The sequence below is a fragment of the Ciona intestinalis genome, unplaced genomic scaffold (assembly GCF_000224145.3).
Source record: "Ciona intestinalis unplaced genomic scaffold, KH HT000146.2, whole genome shotgun sequence".
In the NCBI taxonomy this organism is placed as follows: domain Eukaryota; kingdom Metazoa; phylum Chordata; class Ascidiacea; order Phlebobranchia; family Cionidae; genus Ciona; species Ciona intestinalis.
This window is the reverse complement of record NW_004190468.2, coordinates 57947-75662: the sequence shown is the minus strand read 5'-3', so window position 1 is coordinate 75662 and position 17716 is coordinate 57947. Positions and strand designations below refer to the sequence as shown.

General features: G+C 34.8%; 3 protein-coding genes and 1 long non-coding RNA gene across 12 annotated transcripts in view; 1 reads left to right on the top strand and 3 right to left on the bottom strand.

Annotated features, from left to right (window-relative positions):
• The window catches only part of adamts9 (ADAM metallopeptidase with thrombospondin type 1 motif, 9), a 35290-nt gene extending 31430 nt beyond the window's left edge, over positions 1-3860 (top strand). For both annotated transcript variants that reach the window (XM_026839048.1, XM_026839049.1), the window contains 7 exons: positions 1059-1295; positions 1421-1515; positions 1607-1740; positions 2026-2117; positions 2194-2298; positions 2483-2575; positions 3025-3860. In XM_026839048.1, coding sequence (XP_026694849.1) covers positions 1059-1295; positions 1421-1515; positions 1607-1740; positions 2026-2117; positions 2194-2298; positions 2483-2575 — 756 coding nt within the window. In that variant the 3' untranslated portion in view covers positions 3025-3860. The remainder of the gene's footprint in view (positions 1-1058; positions 1296-1420; positions 1516-1606; positions 1741-2025; positions 2118-2193; positions 2299-2482; positions 2576-3024) is intronic.
• On the bottom strand, positions 129-1739 carry LOC113475193. 6 transcript variants are annotated; one of them, XR_003396940.1, is made up of 4 exons: positions 1600-1739; positions 1057-1226; positions 444-614; positions 129-143 (listed from the first exon to the last, which is right to left on the bottom strand). It is a non-coding gene; the product is annotated as an uncharacterized LOC113475193 (long non-coding RNA). The 6 variants fall into 6 exon arrangements; XR_003396937.1 differs by lacking the exon at positions 129-143 and adding an exon at positions 152-247; XR_003396939.1 differs by lacking the exon at positions 129-143 and adding an exon at positions 174-277.
• Positions 3861-4464: 604 nt separating the features above from the next.
• LOC100179564 (cAMP-dependent protein kinase type II regulatory subunit-like) lies at positions 4465-10740 on the bottom strand. Of its 3 annotated transcripts, none has more exons than XM_009863471.3 (10): positions 10570-10740; positions 8567-8756; positions 8371-8418; positions 7837-7973; positions 7435-7541; positions 7218-7377; positions 6852-6953; positions 6539-6685; positions 5439-5565; positions 4465-5200 (listed from the first exon to the last, which is right to left on the bottom strand). In XM_009863471.3, the coding sequence occupies exons 2-10, from the start codon at positions 8640-8642 to the stop codon at positions 5079-5081; spliced, it is 1026 nt and encodes a 341-aa protein (XP_009861773.1). In that variant the 5' UTR covers positions 8643-8756; positions 10570-10740; the 3' UTR covers positions 4465-5078. The 3 variants fall into 3 exon arrangements, with proteins under 3 accessions (XP_009861773.1, XP_002128915.1, XP_026694851.1); XM_002128879.5 differs by lacking the exon at positions 10570-10740 and adding an exon at positions 9125-9293; XM_026839050.1 differs by lacking the exon at positions 10570-10740 and adding an exon at positions 9225-9287.
• Positions 10741-11534: 794 nt separating this feature from the next.
• The window catches only part of LOC100187454 (endoplasmin), an 8394-nt gene continuing 2212 nt past the window's right edge, over positions 11535-17716 (bottom strand). The window contains exons 5-19 of the mRNA XM_009863469.3: positions 16783-16981; positions 16338-16525; positions 16023-16178; positions 15621-15776; positions 15267-15404; positions 14708-14785; positions 14302-14465; positions 13845-14016; positions 13474-13719; positions 13271-13341; positions 13127-13192; positions 12792-12870; positions 12505-12660; positions 12153-12317; positions 11535-11911 (exon numbers count right to left, since the gene is read on the bottom strand). Coding sequence (XP_009861771.1) covers positions 11894-11911; positions 12153-12317; positions 12505-12660; positions 12792-12870; positions 13127-13192; positions 13271-13341; positions 13474-13719; positions 13845-14016; positions 14302-14465; positions 14708-14785; positions 15267-15404; positions 15621-15776; positions 16023-16178; positions 16338-16525; positions 16783-16981 — 2052 coding nt within the window. The 3' untranslated portion in view covers positions 11535-11893. The remainder of the gene's footprint in view (positions 11912-12152; positions 12318-12504; positions 12661-12791; positions 12871-13126; positions 13193-13270; positions 13342-13473; positions 13720-13844; positions 14017-14301; positions 14466-14707; positions 14786-15266; positions 15405-15620; positions 15777-16022; positions 16179-16337; positions 16526-16782; positions 16982-17716) is intronic.

Here is a 17716-nt window from a genome sequence, read left to right as displayed (position 1 = left end):
AAATCGATTTTTTTACCTTTTCACCCCGATGTAATTACGAGGATATTTCCCTTGTGCAGTGTAGCGTGTCGTGCGGGGAAGGGACGATGACGCGGGTGGTCACGTGTCGAAGTTTACCCCACAACATAGTGGTCGATCCCAGTCTTTGTAACACGAAGTTGGTAACTGAGAGACCACTAGCATCTCAACAATGTAACAATGGACCATGTAATGCATTCTGGAGGGCTGGGGCGTGGTCAGAGGTGATCTAACATTGTTTTAATTGTGCTTTCACAACCTAATTTTTAAAGTTTATATTGAAACGCTCAAAACTTAATTTGTTTGTTTAAAATAACAATGTCTAAAAATTACCGTTTTAATGGAACGATTTCTAATTACCATGGTACCTAATTAACTATTTCATTTCATGCATAGTTCAATATGGTATCTGTTTTGTAGTGTACCAAATCGTGTGGTCCTGGAATACAACGACGACCAGTTAAATGCTCATACGTCGATCCGATGACGTACAAAGAAAAAACCGTGACGTCATGTCGACTCACCACTCGCCCTTATGCTGTGAGAGATTGTGACAGAGGAAGATGCGATTCGGAAGTTTACTGGCGCGTTGGATCCTGGAGTGAGGTAAGCTTGTTTAAATGCAAGTGTAATATTCCTATTGTGGTGGGGCAACGATAATTCTGTTCTGTTTCATATATATCGTGTCCGAGTTACCACGTATGTAATGTTGTAGGTTATTATTTTTTAAAAAAATTTAACGTCGTATCAATTTAAACAACCCATTGGGGTGACAGGAGCAATTGCCATGTGTGGTAAGGTGGGGGAAGACGGGACACATTTAGCACATATTATACAAAAATTCTGATCGTGTTTTGAATAATTAACAACGATCCATGGGAGTCGTGAAAAAACTGTTTTATAATTATTTAAACATTCTTTGTTTACTACCAAATTGAGATAGAAATAAAATGGAAAAGTGTCCCATCTTCCCTTATCCTATTATAGAAATTGTTAGTTAGTCACGCACAAATACTGATCACTTTGTTTATTACTTACAGTGTTCAAGGTCGTGTGGCGAAGGTCGATCAATGCGTCGTGTAGTTTGTACAGATCGTGCTACTCAGTCGTCGCTAGATGACGCTGTATGTGAAGCTGTTCCATCATTCAGGCCGGATCGAACAAGAATTTGCCAGTTACGGCCATGCATACCAACCACGTGTCGGGAACTGCAATCACATAGAGACATAAGAAGAGATGGAGAATATTATTTAGAAATAGGAGGTGTCATGGCCAGGGTAAGAAATCTTAGAAATTATTTTATCCACAGTAGTGCTGATCAGAAAGGTCTCAAAGCTAGTGTCACATTAAAACTGAATTGTTTGGTCTCCACTGTTCCTTATTAAAGACGTTTCAATTTCAGATATACTGCAAAGGCATGGGAAGTTCTAATCCAACCGAATATCTCACACTACCTCGGGGTGGGGAAGAAAATTATTCGGAAATTTACGGATACAGGTTTGTAAGCAATAACGAAAATACCAACATTAAGTAACTTGCTATACATGCAGTCCAGAAATGTATAATAACCACACAAACCACCTTGCAGGTTAATAAACGCCGATACTTGCCCGAATAACGGCAGCCGCGACTCATCTTGTGCATGCCATCGTGATTATCCCGAAGCTGGACGAACTGTGTTCCGTAAAGTTCGCTTAGACGTCGTTTCCATGCGCGTACTTGGTAAGATCCCTGTAACACCTATGCTAACTCATTCGTTTGGATTGTGACTTCGCTGAGATGCTTGCAGTACAAGCGCCTTTTTCTCAAACAGCTGTGTGTTGTTCATCAGTCTAATGGTAAAACTTGTAGGGCGTGAGTTTCTGCATTGAGGTCAAATGTACTGAGCTTAAGGATTTAAGCAGCTGGATTACAAAAGTCAATAGTTTCAATCCGATAATCAGGCCTAACATAATCCTTAGCCAATTATCTACCTTATAAATCATTTATCATTACCTTATACTGCAGCGAATAAATTTACGTTTGCGACGACCGAGTATGGCAAAGAAGTTCCTTTTGGAATGGCTGGCGATTGCTACAGCAGAGGGAATTGTCCACAGGTAATTCCCGATCATTTTTACTTGTACTTGATACTAAGGTAAATGTAAGACGTTTTAAATATCTTGTTTATTACAGGGCGAGTTTCGGATGGATTTTACCGGGACTGGGTTCGTTGTTAGTTCAAATACCAGATGGCTCTCGTACGGCGAACATCCGGTTCGTAGAATACAACGAAGTCGTGTAAGTATTCCTATGTGTTCGGTATAACCGCATTACATGAACATAGTTTATCTATGAACAGTGTTCCATAATTACCACATATTTGACCCAAAAATGTGTTTAACAAAAATCGGTTTTAATTTTGTGTAATTCTTAGTGCTTTCGCTTACTAATAGTTTATCTACAACGTTATTTAAACATTTAGAATGGGTTGGAGGTGTCAGGTTCATGTGGCGGATATTGCAGCAGATGTCAACCTGATCCACTAATAGGATTACAACTCTCACATCAACCATAGGTAACCAAGTTAAGAATATTTACTTTCTATTACAAAACGGTTTCGGATTTTCCTAATGAAACAACAACGACCTGTTATGTTTTTGATTATTATATCTTCACGCTTATTTACCAAACGAATGATCATATGGGCCTAGCATATATTTGACTTGTGTTCGAAACATTATATAGTGGGATGGGGGAAGATGGGACACCTTTTCAGTCTATTTTGTCGTACACAGTTTAATCATGGCATAAATCACTTCAGTGTAAGATGGTTTAATACACCTCGTGCCTGTTTACAAATGACCAAGCATGTAACTTTACGGGGTGATATTTTTTATAGTTTTTTTTGTGTTTTATTAATTTCCGGTAAGAGATTTGCGCGATATATCCACTGTTCCACAGCACTTGTCAAATCGTGTTAAAGTTATAGTACAACAATTTAAAGTACTTTTACTTTCATTTTAGATTGTTCTGTAGTTCTGGTTGCGCACCAAGCCAAAGAAGAATACCTCATGTCGTTAGATACGTCAAAATGCCTTCTTTAGCAATATTAGTTATCATGCGTGCCTAGGAAACCTTTTGTTATTTGCTAGTTTCTAATCGTTTGTCTCAAATATTTTATTCTTTTATTTTCCCTTTATTTAATTTCGACGAGTTTTCTCTCCTGCTAGTACTGTTCCAAAGTCCTGTATGCCTCCTTGTGCCTTTATCGCTCCCGCGTTCGATCCGGTCAGTATTACAACCGTCATTTTGACCACTACATTTTTGGTCATGTTTTTTTACAGTTCGGCCAACATAACTATGGTTTTACTTGTCCGCTTTATTGCCCGACAGAAACTGATACCTAAACTATGCGGTGCCACGCTCGCCTCACAGTCGCTCTTGCCCGACCCCACGTGGCCAACCTCGTTCAGCATGAGAAGCAGCCAGCATTGCTTTTTACATCTTTTTGCACAAACTAACTATAATATTTCGCGTGTCTTCAGCGCGCTCTCTTCAGCTTAACCAATGTCCAGAGTACTGTGTTTTCTTTTACGCGTCACTCCTCCAAAGCCGCGCTTCATAGTCGTGACTGTAAATCGTAAAATGCTTATCCTTTCCAGTGATATTTTTTATGATGGCAGTCGTTCAATGTTTCCGATGTTTTCAAAAGGCTAAAATGTCATTTTGCTAATGCTGTTTAATTCCAGCATTTTGTTAATTAAATCCAGACCTCTCAAGTCCCAATTAACAACACAACTATCACAACATTATTGGTTAGCCAATGTTATAACATATATTCGTCGCTTGGCACAAATTCGTTACATGTTCATCTCAACGTGCATGCATGCTGCTATTGTATTATTATTGCGGCAGCTAAAAATCTTATTTTTATAAAGGGCTGGTCCCATCAAGCTTCGCCTAAATTATATTTTTTCTGTCGCTTTAAATCTTTTGTTGATGTAAGTCGCCACATCTTGGCATGTTTTTCATTTTCTGTTTGTCTTGTTTGGTAATTTAATCGTCTTTCTTAATAAAAATCACCAAATAAATTCGGAGGTTATTGGCTTTATTTAAAGTTTTGTCTTTAAAGAGTATCTTTGAATTTCGCATACGTTGAAAAAAGACAAATTGTGGGTGATGGACATTAAACGACCTTTATGGACTTAAAACGTTGTTCAAAAGAGAAGCGCGTGAAAAGTGCGCAACTGACAGAATATTCTTAAAATGCCGCTACTATACATAACTTGAAAGCATCTTGTAAAAGTTAAAAAATGTTTTGGCAAGAAAAAAATAAAACTCACAATTCATCACACCGTTTCTCTTTTTGGTTTTGAGATTTGTAGTTGTAATGTAAGTCCCAAAATATTAGAACTGTTTTTGAACAAAAGAGGCCTGAATACGCGCACACAAAAAACACAAGTCGTGGAACGTTTTAATTTATTAAAACAAGTAACGAAAGAAACGTAGAAACAACACATTGTACTGTGTTAGGTAGAAAACGCACAAATCCAAAACCTGTGCAATGGAATCTGAATTTTGCGTCCCCTGTTAATTATGCAGCTTACTAATTCTAAACTTATGGCACGGCCGTCAAATCGAGTTTAAAATTAAGAAAAAAAAACATAACAATTTGAAAAGTTTAGAATTGCACCGACGATCGACCGAACCCTGATAAAAACACAGTGTGTCGGATTTGTGGTGGTGTCTGATGCGGGGCTGCACATAATCTGTGACAGCTTTGTCCACTCTTCGTTTAATCGGACGTAAGAGCACCATTGCAATCGATTTCGTTCCAGTCATGGAACATCTGCGCGTTCAACCGCGAGATAGCTGGCGGCAGAGATTGGGTTTGGATTGTGATAGGGTAATACATAACAGTCGGATTGTTAAATGTTAAGTTAACATGGGGTACTGCACCCAACATTCGGGTGGCAGCGGTTAAAATCAGGTGCTACATATCAGTTAAAGTAACGTAAAATTGAAACAAAACATTTCGAAGATTGGAAATTGTTTGAACGGTAACTTAAGAGCGGAGTTCATTCGCTCATACTCATGTCTTGGTAAATCTCACTAAGTTGTTGCTCGTATAATGGAATGTTTCTCATGAGCAACTCCTTGCATGGACCAAGCAAACGCTCAAAGGCCTGTACGTCCAACACTGCACAAAAAATAACTAGGTTTAGTTTTATAGTATTTCATAATTTTTCCTTTGATTTTTATAAATTTTTTAAAAAGTATTTCATAAATTTTTGATCAAACGTCATTAAGAGTAAAAAATCCTGAGATATTGCAATGTAAAGCAAGCCGAATTGCTAAAAATCATTAAACGCTTCATGTATAATTTAACAAATTGCAAAAGGTTGATGACATAAGTAGTATTTGCATAGTTAGCATACCTGCACATTTGCATGGACCTTCGGCAAAAGCTGAAGCAGCTCTAGGTTGATTTTGAATGAGTGCCAACTCACCGAAGTATTCACCGTTAGTGTATTTCTTGAGCACAACCTCATGGTTTGCATTGCTCTGCAAAACAGGTGGCTATTAGGTTCTCGTTTGCCATTAATTATTTAAACCTGAACAGAAACCGACGATTAGTAGATGATGATTTAAACGCCAAAATAATTATCCAGCTATTAAACTTACCATATACAAATAAGAAACAACTATGTGGGAATGCAACTGTGTCAAAAAAGTTAAGACAATCTTTTAGGAAAATGACAATTTTAAACTATTTGTTTGAATATGATATTAGGAAAGAAAAACTATATAAATAGAAAGAAACTAAACTTTTTTGATTTAAAAACAGAACACATAAACTGACATCATGCGGCATTTAAAACCTAAAACATTAAATATTGATGATTCAATAAATTATTGGACCCATAATTTAATTGATCCATTTTTATGTTTTTAGATTTACTTTTTTAAAAGCTTTTCAATCATTTTCTAATTGTTTTTCCAATATTGAATTATGTAGAGATTGAGCTGCGTATTTCGGACATAGCGTCAGACTTAACTAAAAGGAACCAAACTATCTTCGGTAAAATCTTATTCAACAACTCAATTTAACATTTTTTAATGGTTTATTGGATTGCACATTTATCTAGACTTTGCATTTTTCATATAAATTTAAAAAACCACAGCTTTGACTTAAAATCTACTCGTTTTATTTACTATTTTACTGTAACTTTGTTTGGCTTTTTTTAGTAAACCTTAATTTTGCTGTCATACAATCCGAAACTGGAAGACAGTTATGTATAATTATATGATCGGTACAAGTATCATGCTGTATATTTTTTTATCTATTTTTCTTAGAAAGTTGCAAACTTACTCAAGGTAAACCCACAGCCTCAGCGCTTCAGCTCCGAAAATTAAAGATTGTATGAGGACAAGAGTAAGTGATATTTGGATTCAATATTTTAATAATGTTTTTATCCTCACACTTTACATCAAAAAATAGAGTGTGGAAAACATCAAACATTGATGTATTACTAACCGGGTCATCTCCCCGTCTTTTCACAACCACCTGCCCATCAATGACAATGTAGAAATAATCTGCGGGATCTCCTTGTTTAAGAATACAATCCTCATCTTCATAGTTCTTCGTTACCATGGCATCTGCAACCTTCATTCTCTCTTCAACCTTAAAATAATAAAGAGTTATTTCAAACAACAAACTTTACCATTCAAAAGAATCCTGTTAAATCCTAGTAAAAAGGTTATGGTACGCATACGAAACATTCTATTCAATTATGGCTTTCAAAAAAGTATGAAACAGGGTACAGTTTAGTAAGTGAAACATTATTTACTGTAAGAGTGCTGAGCAAAGGCACTGTAGCGAGGAAGTCTTCATATTGCTTTCTCTTCTTGGCTGCATTCTTTACAATAATTCTTCTAAACGTTGTTCGATCCTGAATTTAACAACATATGTTAATGCAACAAGTATCTTAGAGATGACTTGCAATAAGTCTTCATCTGTAACTAACTTCACATGCCATAATAAAATGAACATATGTTTAGGACAAAAAGAAAAGTACTATAAGCCGCAGAAAACAAACAGATTATATTGTTTAAATTAAGGTGATTACATGGGTTTGACATAAAGTACTGACTATAAAACAAATAAACACTGGCCTACACATAAATGAAAAACATATTTTTCCCCACAAACATACCATTCCCCACAACGAGCCATCTGTCGTTGCAATAATTGTGGCGAGTCGTGGGCAGTTGTACATTAAAGCGAGTTCACCGAATGCTCCACTGCCTTTATAAGTCCCTTTGTGGTCAGGAACCTTCGTCACTGGATCGTTAATAAAAATGTCGAAATCTCCTCTGTAAAAAAACAGGGTGATAAAATGACATCTTTTCGTATTATATGACGAAGCTTACTTCTCAATGACGTAGAAGTTGTCGCCATCATCTCCTTCATCAATCACATGATCACCGGCTTTAACAGACTTTTCAAACATGGCATCGAGAACTTGTTGTGTTTGCTCCTGGAATTTTAGAGTTTAAACAATGTCATCTACCTCAAAATTGGAACACACAAACATCACTAATGAATCAACAAAGAAAATAGAGCTATAACTATGCACAGTTGCCAACTTAATAAAGCTTAATACGAATAAAGCCGAAGCAAAAAATACTTTATAAAAAACAAACTCGAAAGTGTTTTTTTATAAACACTTTTGCAAAAAAACACCCAGTGTAATCAAACCACATTGTTAAAGTTACATACGTCTTTTTAACAAATATGAAATGATATAATCTAAATACAAAAGTAAAACTGACTATATCAAGACTTGAGAAGATGAGCATTTTAGAGATGACTTTTGAAAGACGATCTCGTTGCTCATCAGTCTTGGGATGAATCACTTTTTCTTCATCATCATCATCATCTGCATCTGGGTCAAAACCCTCAGCACTCACTATTAAATGAATGAGTGTAAATTGTTTTATCCTCATGTGGCCGGAAAAACGACTGTCGTTATAAGACGGGTGTCGAGGTCTTCATACACCTTTTAGTTCAGTTAAATTAATAGTTCCCATGTATCTATTTTCGTAAGTAATTATTTTTTTGGATTTTGTTATGTATGGTTGAATTTGGACAACGCATTATGATTAGTGACCACTGAGTTGCCGTGAAATGTCTTGCCCAAGAACACATATGCCCAAAATAATACCAGCGACGAGCCTAAAACGCATTACCTCTTGGTTATAGAGGCATGCGCGCTAACCACTTTGCCACGCCGTGAAATTATTAATAAAATCAATAATCAAACATTAGAACTTAAACCCGGTGGAAACATTTAATGAATAAATTACCTGATTTACGTCTTGAGACATTTGTTCGTCTTGCCATCATTGCCATTTCTATAAATTTTAAAAGAAAATACAAATTTAATGAATTTTTAAACATTGCAGAAAGAAATATTATATATATTATATAGTCTACCTAAAGATATATTTCCTAATAAACACAGTTTTACTCTTCATAATAAATAAATTAAAAATGCTAAACCTTCTGCTTCATCCATGTAATCATCATTATCACTCGCTACCATCTCTTCATCATCTTGGTTTGTTGCGCTTCCCATCGTTGCTCCTCCTCCACGAGCTTGATCCCTGTTGTCAAGAAGATCGGAGAAATATTGAGCTGCGAACTCTATAAGATCACTTGGTCTGTGTCGTAGAACATTCACCACAAAACCCTGAAATGATAAAGTAGGTTTGTAAAATTTGAAAGTAACATGTCACAAGTGACAAATACAGCATAATGATTAATGTTGTGAGTTTTTTCAAGTTTAGTATTTAAAGAACCGGTGGGCAAATAAAAAGTAACATTTATTTTAGGAGGATGACGAAGAATTACATAATTCTGTAAACACTGCATTGGTAAAATTTTATGAACTTTTACTTGCAGTTATTACGTTCAAAAGGGCAATATTGATAATTAGTTGCTTGTGCATGATTTTTCTCTCTAAAATGATAAAATTTGGATGATTTTGGTAAAAAATACTATTTTTAATCTGGTATATATCTGAAATAACATATTTATATACGATAAATAAAATAAGACCTGTAGCATATCATGTAAACCAGGTGGAACTGGAATATCAGCCATACTAAGTATATTAACCAATCAAACAAGCAAATCTAATTTAAGAAATGCAGATGACCTTTGTGAAACTAACCAGAACTCCACTGCAAACATGTGTTACAATAATAAATAGCAAACTACAATTTCTATAACAAATAAATAAATGCTAAGTATTACTTGGATAGTTTAAATAAATTTTGAACTTTAGAAACTATTTTCAAGATTCATAACGTTACACATAATGTGTAAAAACAATAATTAAATTAAACAGACTAGAAAGTAACATCTACATACTGTTTCTAAATGTCAAGTCTGAATTTATTTAATTTAACTAATACAAATTTAAAAGTAACAATAAAATAAAATTTATGAGTAACATACAGCACAATAGACTAATATATAATTCATCAGTCTACTGAAAACTCCTAGGTTACATCGCAACAAAACCATCAATACTGCGAATTTTAAAAAGAAATGTGCTGCTGTTCTGATAGTGTAATTAATACTGCTCAGTGCTGATATATAACTTACTGGACTTCGGTACAACGCTGTTGTAACCAAGAAATCATTTAAATTACTGCCACTATAACACTAAATCTTTGTGTGTTTAGTGTTCCACAACTAAATCTGTTAATATAATTAAACTAAACGCCAAAAAATACACGCACAAACGCCAGTCTGGTTGAAATAAAAAGAGCGGTAAAACAAGATTCGGCGAACGATTATGCAGCAACAGTCCATTCTACGTCATATGACGTCAATCGAACAAATATGCTTGTGATGACACAGGAAAGAAAGAACTGTGGTATATCGTCTCTAGTATGAACGCTTTTGTGCCTTTGACAAACTGCTATATTGTATTGTTTGCTGTGGAAAAACATTGGGCAGTGGTGGAGTAGACTACGTAGTGGTAACCTCAAATTTAACTGACACATATTACTTTTATGGTGCTTTGTTAATTGCAAGTTTTGTTAGCTTTGCTGAACTCTTATCTGTACTAACAACTTAATAACTAACCAAATGTACACAAATGATAGAGACAGATGTTAAAACTGTGGTTGGATTCTTCCCGGTGCGATAACACACTTTACAGCAATGCCTTTAAACGATACTGTATTATGTAATGATTCTGTTGAATTAGGATCTAGGATTTTAGACTCTCTATTTCCCTGCGATTAGCGGCCACGGAGAAGTTGGAAAATATTCTTTTGACTGAATAGTCACTGCCACAAAGTAAACATAACAAGCGCTCTGAAAACATTGAACAAAACAACAATGATATCAATTTTCGACGGCTTTCAAAATATGACAGTAATAGGTCTTCGCAAATCCACTTTTTTTGTGATTATGGTCAAGAAAAAAATCGCGTTAAAATTCGGTCGTTGTCAGCGAAGTACGTTAATGTTAAAAAGTATGCAACTTACCTGGTGCTTTAAATAGTGTAGTAAACTTGGTTATTTAGCCTCGCTGTTGGTTGAATCGAAATTTTCGCTAACTGAATTTAAATTAATTCTTGGTCTCAACGGCCCTATTTTTTTAAACAACAAAAACAGAAGTAGAAATGCGATGACGGTAATCAATTAAACAAACATACTGCGTATAAGAGATTTATAAAATAAAACAACTGTCTGAAGTGTGCGAAACGCTTGTAGGATGGTTTATACTACATCGTAAGTTATAAACTGCAGTGGTCGCTTCTGAACTTTGAAAACCAATTGGTCAATTGACGGACTGTGCTTGGCGAAATGTATACCTATACTACGCTTCAGTGCATCTCTTGTTACGCGATACCGCTTCCGCGCTCACTGGAACGTAATTCTCTTTCCTTCCAAAACTTATCGTACAACCTACTATAAATCAGCGCTCCTTTGGGTCCTGCCCAGTCTTTCATCGACACGGTTGCACGAAACACTCTCTCTTTTTATCCGTGACGCACACAGCAGCTATTTACCAAACAGCAGAGTTTTTCTCTGACGTAGTTTCGACAATCATTTCCCGTCCACGTTGAGTAGAATAAGTGGTTCGCTTTTCCGTCAGTCGACAGTCAGACATACATCAAAGGACTTCGAAAACGCCTCGCGGCAATATAGCCAAGGATGCCAACGATAGGCAAGAAAAATCTTCGCCTTCACTGAAACTCAATTCAATTATTTTTCAAAACAGTAGAAGATTTTATTAGCGAATTGATGGTCGCTAGTTCAGGCTTTTCGCTGCCAATATGCTTCAATGGATGCACTACTTTAATTTTGTACTTGTAACGTTTACGTACTTACCATCTGGTAACATTAACGTACGTACCGCCTTAAAACTTCCAAAAACAATTTTCATTAAATTTACATCGACTTTGTGCATGATTCGCAAAATTGCCGAATCTATAAAACAACACAAATAAGTGAAAACGAGAATATTTGTATTTTAATTTAACTACAGTATAACTCCCTACGGCGATGGCAAATATGGTCGCAGCTTCATAATAGAAGTGCACGAAGATAAACACAATCACACCACATTAGTGGCAAACCAGAGATTTGGTCTAATGACAAGTTATAAGTTTATCGGACACTCTTGATATAAAACTATGGATAAACGGAGGTCACAGAAAATAAATTAAACTCTTGAAAAGAAAACGGTTTGAAACTTTGAATAAGGTTTGAAAACTTTGTGATAATTGAGCAGATGCAGGGGATTTTCGGTGAATTGTTCTTGATTGTTATTGGTCAACTGCATGTTTGATGGACATCCACACACTTATAATTCATCATGACTCTGCAATAATTAAATTAGTTTAGTTTTCCAAGACATAATTTTTTAAGACAATACACTTGATGAAAATAATTGAGTTAGTTTAGTTTCTCCAGGACATAATTTTCCAAAACAATACACTTAATGAAAACCCAACTAGTTTTGGTAATTAATAAACTAATTAATTAATAATGAAGGAAGATACGTACTTCTATATACTAACAACCCTTTTGCATATTAACATTTATCTGCAAGTCATTCTTACCTCTTCACTTTCAGCTTCCACAGCTTCGGTTTGCTCCGGCTCTTCTGTAGTTTCATCTGCGTCCCCACCAGCCTCTTCTGCATCATCCTCCTCTTCATCATCAGTATCAACCTCTTCTTCCTCTTCCTCCTCTTCTGGCTCTTCATCTTCAGGTTCTTCCTCAATCTTCAAAACAAAAACTATCAATTTACGAAACAAAGTTGCTCAATTTCAATCATCAGTGAGAGCAACACATTCAGCAAAGGCAAATCTTCAAAACATGAAACATGCTTTCATTCAATACTTTATTTTTAAATCTATAAAACTTGCAATACATTAAGAGATATTAACTTGAGAAAGAAATCCAACTCACAGGAGTTTCAGGATCAATGTTAAGATTCTTGTACAACATATCCAAAATTCTCTTTGAGAAATCAACTGAATCTTTCAAGGAGTATCCCGATCTAAGCGCAGCAGTGTCGAACATCACGTTCGCGATCTGTGCAGCTTGTGCATCCTCAGCATCAGTCTAGAAAATAAAAATTATTTAATAAAAACAAAATAACATATTTAATTGTTTGAATTGTAAAAAAAGATTTTGTTGGCAAGTCTTTATAAATATAAATATATATATAAAGATCATACCAAGTAATAACTTACCTCTATTCTTTCAAGCAAGTTCTTGATCAGCGGATGACGTGGGTTAATTTCAAGTGTCTTTTTCTGATTGGCATAGAAACTGGGAAAAATATTAAAACGTCCTGTTAATAAAAACTAAACTGCAAGTAATAATGTATCACTAAAAATGTTTAGTATAATGTATTTGGAGGTTTAAAAAGCTATTTTCTATAGACTACAAATCATTTTGGGAAATTTCAAAATGATTCTACAATTTCTGCAACTTACGAATGCTGATTAGTTTGATAACGTTGTGCAGTTTGCAGTCTTTCCATGTTACCAGACCTTAAAAATATCAAAAACAAGTTAAAACTTACTTATTAGTGGAATCCTTTTGTGTTTGGTAAGCCTGAGCTTTCATAATACGTTCCATGTTGCCAGACCTGAAGTCACATTAAAATGTGAGAAAAACATTTAAAGATATAAAAACAAAATAAATATTCTAAGATGATTGATCTTACCATCCATATTGACTGGCTACAAGTGCACATGGTGAGTCAGTAAGGCGCTCAGTGATAACGGCCTTCTCAATCTAAATTAATAAAAGAAATATTGTAAAAAAAGTCAGAACCCATTATTTTTAATGTAAAATACACACAAAAAAGTTAGCACAGTGAAAAAGGTTAAAAGTCAACTACTCTATACCATTAAGATTCCAATATACCTTATCTGTAAGCACGGTTTCTTTAAGCCACTTGGCAAGTGGTTCGTATTCTTTCTCAAGAGCATCCTTTCTTTCCTTTGCCTTCTCCCCATCATCCAACCCAAGTCCTTCCTTGGCAACATTTTGGAATCTCTTTCCATCAAACTCAGGAAGAGCTTGAATGGTGTATTCATCCACTGCCTCTGTGAGGTAGATCACTTCATACCCCTTCTTCAATAAGCGCTCAACAAAAGGTGAATTTTCAACCTGAAATTTAACATTGGTTTTAGTTTCAGTACTCTTGACATTAATTTTTGCCTAAAAAATAAGTTTTAAGTTAGGCACATAGATTATCTATGATTAGATAGAGATTAGAGACTATAGTATTTTACCTCCTTTCTTCCATTGCCAGCACAGAAATAAATCTTTTCCTGTTTTTCCTTCATGCGTTCAACATATTGTTCAAGACTTGATACATCAGTTGGGTGGTTGGATGTGAAGAAACGAAGAAGTTTTGCCAATCTTGTACGGTTGCTATGATCTTCGATCACACCAAGTTTGATGCTAAACAAAAAACAAAGATAAATGCGATGAACACTAAGCACCCTAAGTGTATAAATTTAAATTTATAACTTGTATACAATTATAATCCAATAGTTGTTGTGAAAGCAAAAATATTTTTAACAGTTTAACTAGATCGTTTTATAGGATTGTTTTGGGTAAAAATACTTAAAAGGGTCAATGCTATTAAAAATCCCCAAGCCTCCAACATTAACAACTTTGGATTTGTTTATATACACTACTAGTTAATGGAATGCTGGCAACTGGATTTATTGTACACCAAATTACTTTGTTCCAAATTCTTTCCAGAATTTCTCGAGATAAACCTCTGGATCGATCTTCTTGATCATATCGAGTGCTTTCCTCACCAACTTCTTCTTGATAACTTTGAGCAGTTTATGTTGTTGAAGAGTTTCTCTCGAAACATTAAGGGGAAGATCGTCACTGTCGACCTTGGAGAAAAAATTTATGAACTGAAAATAATATCTTTAACACAAAAAACTTAAGTACTTGATTTTTTAAATTGTATACAACTTTCTATTATTATTACAAGCTAATTAAACAACATGGGACTGTCAAAATAAAAACATAATTTAAGAAAAAAAATCTTTATTCCAACATACTACCAAAAGTTAAAACTACACATTTCTAACCCACAACCAATTAGGAGTAATATCATTTCGATATTACTTACCACACCACGAACGAAACTCAAATATTTTGGCATCATGTCTTGGAAGTCATCGGTGATGAAAACTCTACGAACGTACATCTGTATATTGAATACTAATATTAGATCTACGGCTCTACACACTTACCACACCATATATAAACTTAAGGTATGAAGGCAACATCTCTCGCATATCATCAGTTATGAACACACGACGAACATAAAGCTGCAAATCAGTGCAAAACAGAGTAAGGAAAGGTTTCAAAAGCATGCAGAGGGGAAGAGGTTAGTGAGATTGTGTGTGAAGGTTTTACCTTAATATGATCAACTTTCTTGCCTGTAACGTCGTACATGGTTTTAGGTGGCACTTCCGGCACATACAATACACTTTTAAAAGACACCTCTCCTTCAGCGGTGAAGTGCGTATGGCCTATTGGCTCCTTGCCGTCCTTGTTAGTGCACACAAATTAAAAGAAAACATGCAAATTAATGAGAAGCAACAGAAAGTAGAAAATAGTTAAAAGGAAAGCGAGAGTGGTGACATTGGTCTGCTCATGCTTAATATACAGCATGCACACTTGACCTTAATAAAATCTGTCTTTTTCTGCCCATAATCTTGGAACATGTTACCAGGGGAGGTCATGGGGATGAAGAGAATCGATTTAAACGAAACTTCACCTTCTGCTACAAAGTGTGTCTTACCCATGGGGTCAGTGGTTTCCTGGTTTAGGAAGAATGTTAAATAATGTTCAGTTGCTCTTGCTATCGTACTTCATGTAATTTATAAATTGGCCCCTCCAGTACAGTCATTTTATCATACTAACATTTCAATACCTGGTAAGCCATTTTTTGGTAGAAAATGTCAAATACAATTTTAATTATAGAACGAATATTGAAAAAGACTTTTTTCATATACGAAATGCATTAAGCCCCTTACTTTTGAGATAGATTTGTAAAAATCACTGTATTCTTTGTCAGTGATTTCCTTAGCTGGTCTCTGCCACACTGGTTTCATTTCATTTAGAAGTTCCCAATCCCACACAGTCTTCTCTACAGTCTTTGTTTTAGGTTTGTCTTCTTTTTCTTCTTCCACCTGCACAATTGAATTACAATCATTATATAGTCATCGAGCAAAGAATTGTGCAGTGGTAAAAATATTAAAATATAAAAGGGTTGTAAAGTAAGGTTGCACAGGAAGTCTATTGAAGTCTAATATAACACACATAACCAAGATGGCACATTGCAAATAATTTTAAAACATCTGCAAACTTAAAATAAAAAAATTCACTGGATGTTGCATCTACCCAGCCCAAGTATATAAAGTTTTTGATCACATTACCTCTGCTTCGGCTTCCTCATCTTCATCCGAAGCTTCTTTTTCTTCAGGTTTCTCCTCCTCTGCAGCTTCATCTTCATCCAGAGGAACTTCTTCTTTGATTGTCTTCTCCGACCACAAGTAGATGGGGAAGTTAATGAATTGAGAATATTTTTCAATCTGCAACACAATGGTATTAACTATTAAGCAAACTTGACAATATTTATAAATAACTAAGTTTTATATAATATACATAATATTTTATAAACGTGGAGTTATTACCAAAAAATAAAAATTGGTTTTGTTATTAATTTTAATATTCAATACGACAAAACTAACCAGTCCTTTCACAGTTGAATTTTCCAAATAGTCTGATGCTTCTTCTTTCAAGTAAAGTGAGACAGTGGTTCCTCTGCCAAGAGTGTCACCTCGTGGATCGGCAACAACAGAGAAAGATTCAGAGTCCGATTCCCAGATATGTTGAGAGTCGTTGTTGTGTTTGGATGTCACTACAACTTTGTCGGCAACTAAAGATCAAACAGAACTGTTAACGCTTTAAACATTTGGTAATCACAACTTCAATACGAAAACAGGAGATTGTATTAAAAACAAATATTAAAAAACGTGAATACTGAATAATATTTAGTATTACTCCAAAGTCCAAACACATAAGCTATATTATATAGCCTACATTGTGCTAGATATAAATAACAAAATCTAAAAACTAATAACAAAACAGAAACCCAGTAAACTGGACTTAAAATAAATTAGAAACTTTACTAACTAAGGAATGCAGAGTAGAAACCAACACCAAACTGTCCAATGAGATCAGACACTGAATCTTCAGAAGATGCTTTCGACATTTGTTCGAAGAAATCACTCGTTCCAGATTTTGCGATGGTTCCAAGATTTTTGATCAAGTCAGCTTTTGTCATTCCAATACCAGTGTCCGTAACATGAAGAACATTGTTTTCTTTGTCAACCTATATAAGACAAAATGCTTAATTAGTTTTTGTAAATATTTTTACATTTGTTCAATGATACATATAATCATAATGTAAACGGTTTTATTTTTATTGTTAATGATTTTGCTTTCCGTTTAATATGGGTAACAAACTATAGCTAAACAATTTTTAGTTCAATTTAAACTTTGACAAAAGCTCAAATCTATGTCAATTGTCAAATAAATTACCACAAAATGTCCCGTGCACTGTTAAATTAAAACTATATAATATATTTATAAAAGGTCCTGTCACATACCTTAACTTTAATGGAAAGTTCATCTGTGGCAGCAAGAGCTGCATCATCTGTAAGTGAAAGTAATCGAATCTTGTCCAACGCATCAGATGAATTAGAAATCAATTCTCTCAAGAAAATCTGAAAAAATAAATAAAAACTTATTTGGACATAATAAAGTTTGTTTAAACAAATCATGAAGCTATTTTCTATTCTATGTGGTTAAGATTCCTACAGCATGGTATGCCATTAGTAGCGGACATTTAGTGACCACTCGATTGAAGCAATGTTAATTAACGGTCTTGCCCAAAGAAATATATATCTATCACTATGAGTATATTATTAAAGCATCAAACCTGAAATTTTGTTCACATTACCATGCAAGCATGTAACCCAGCCAAAGTACCCGATCAATACATCAGTTTCAATAAAACTAAACCAAGCGAGTTTACCTCTTTGTTTCTGTACAGTGAGTTAATAAT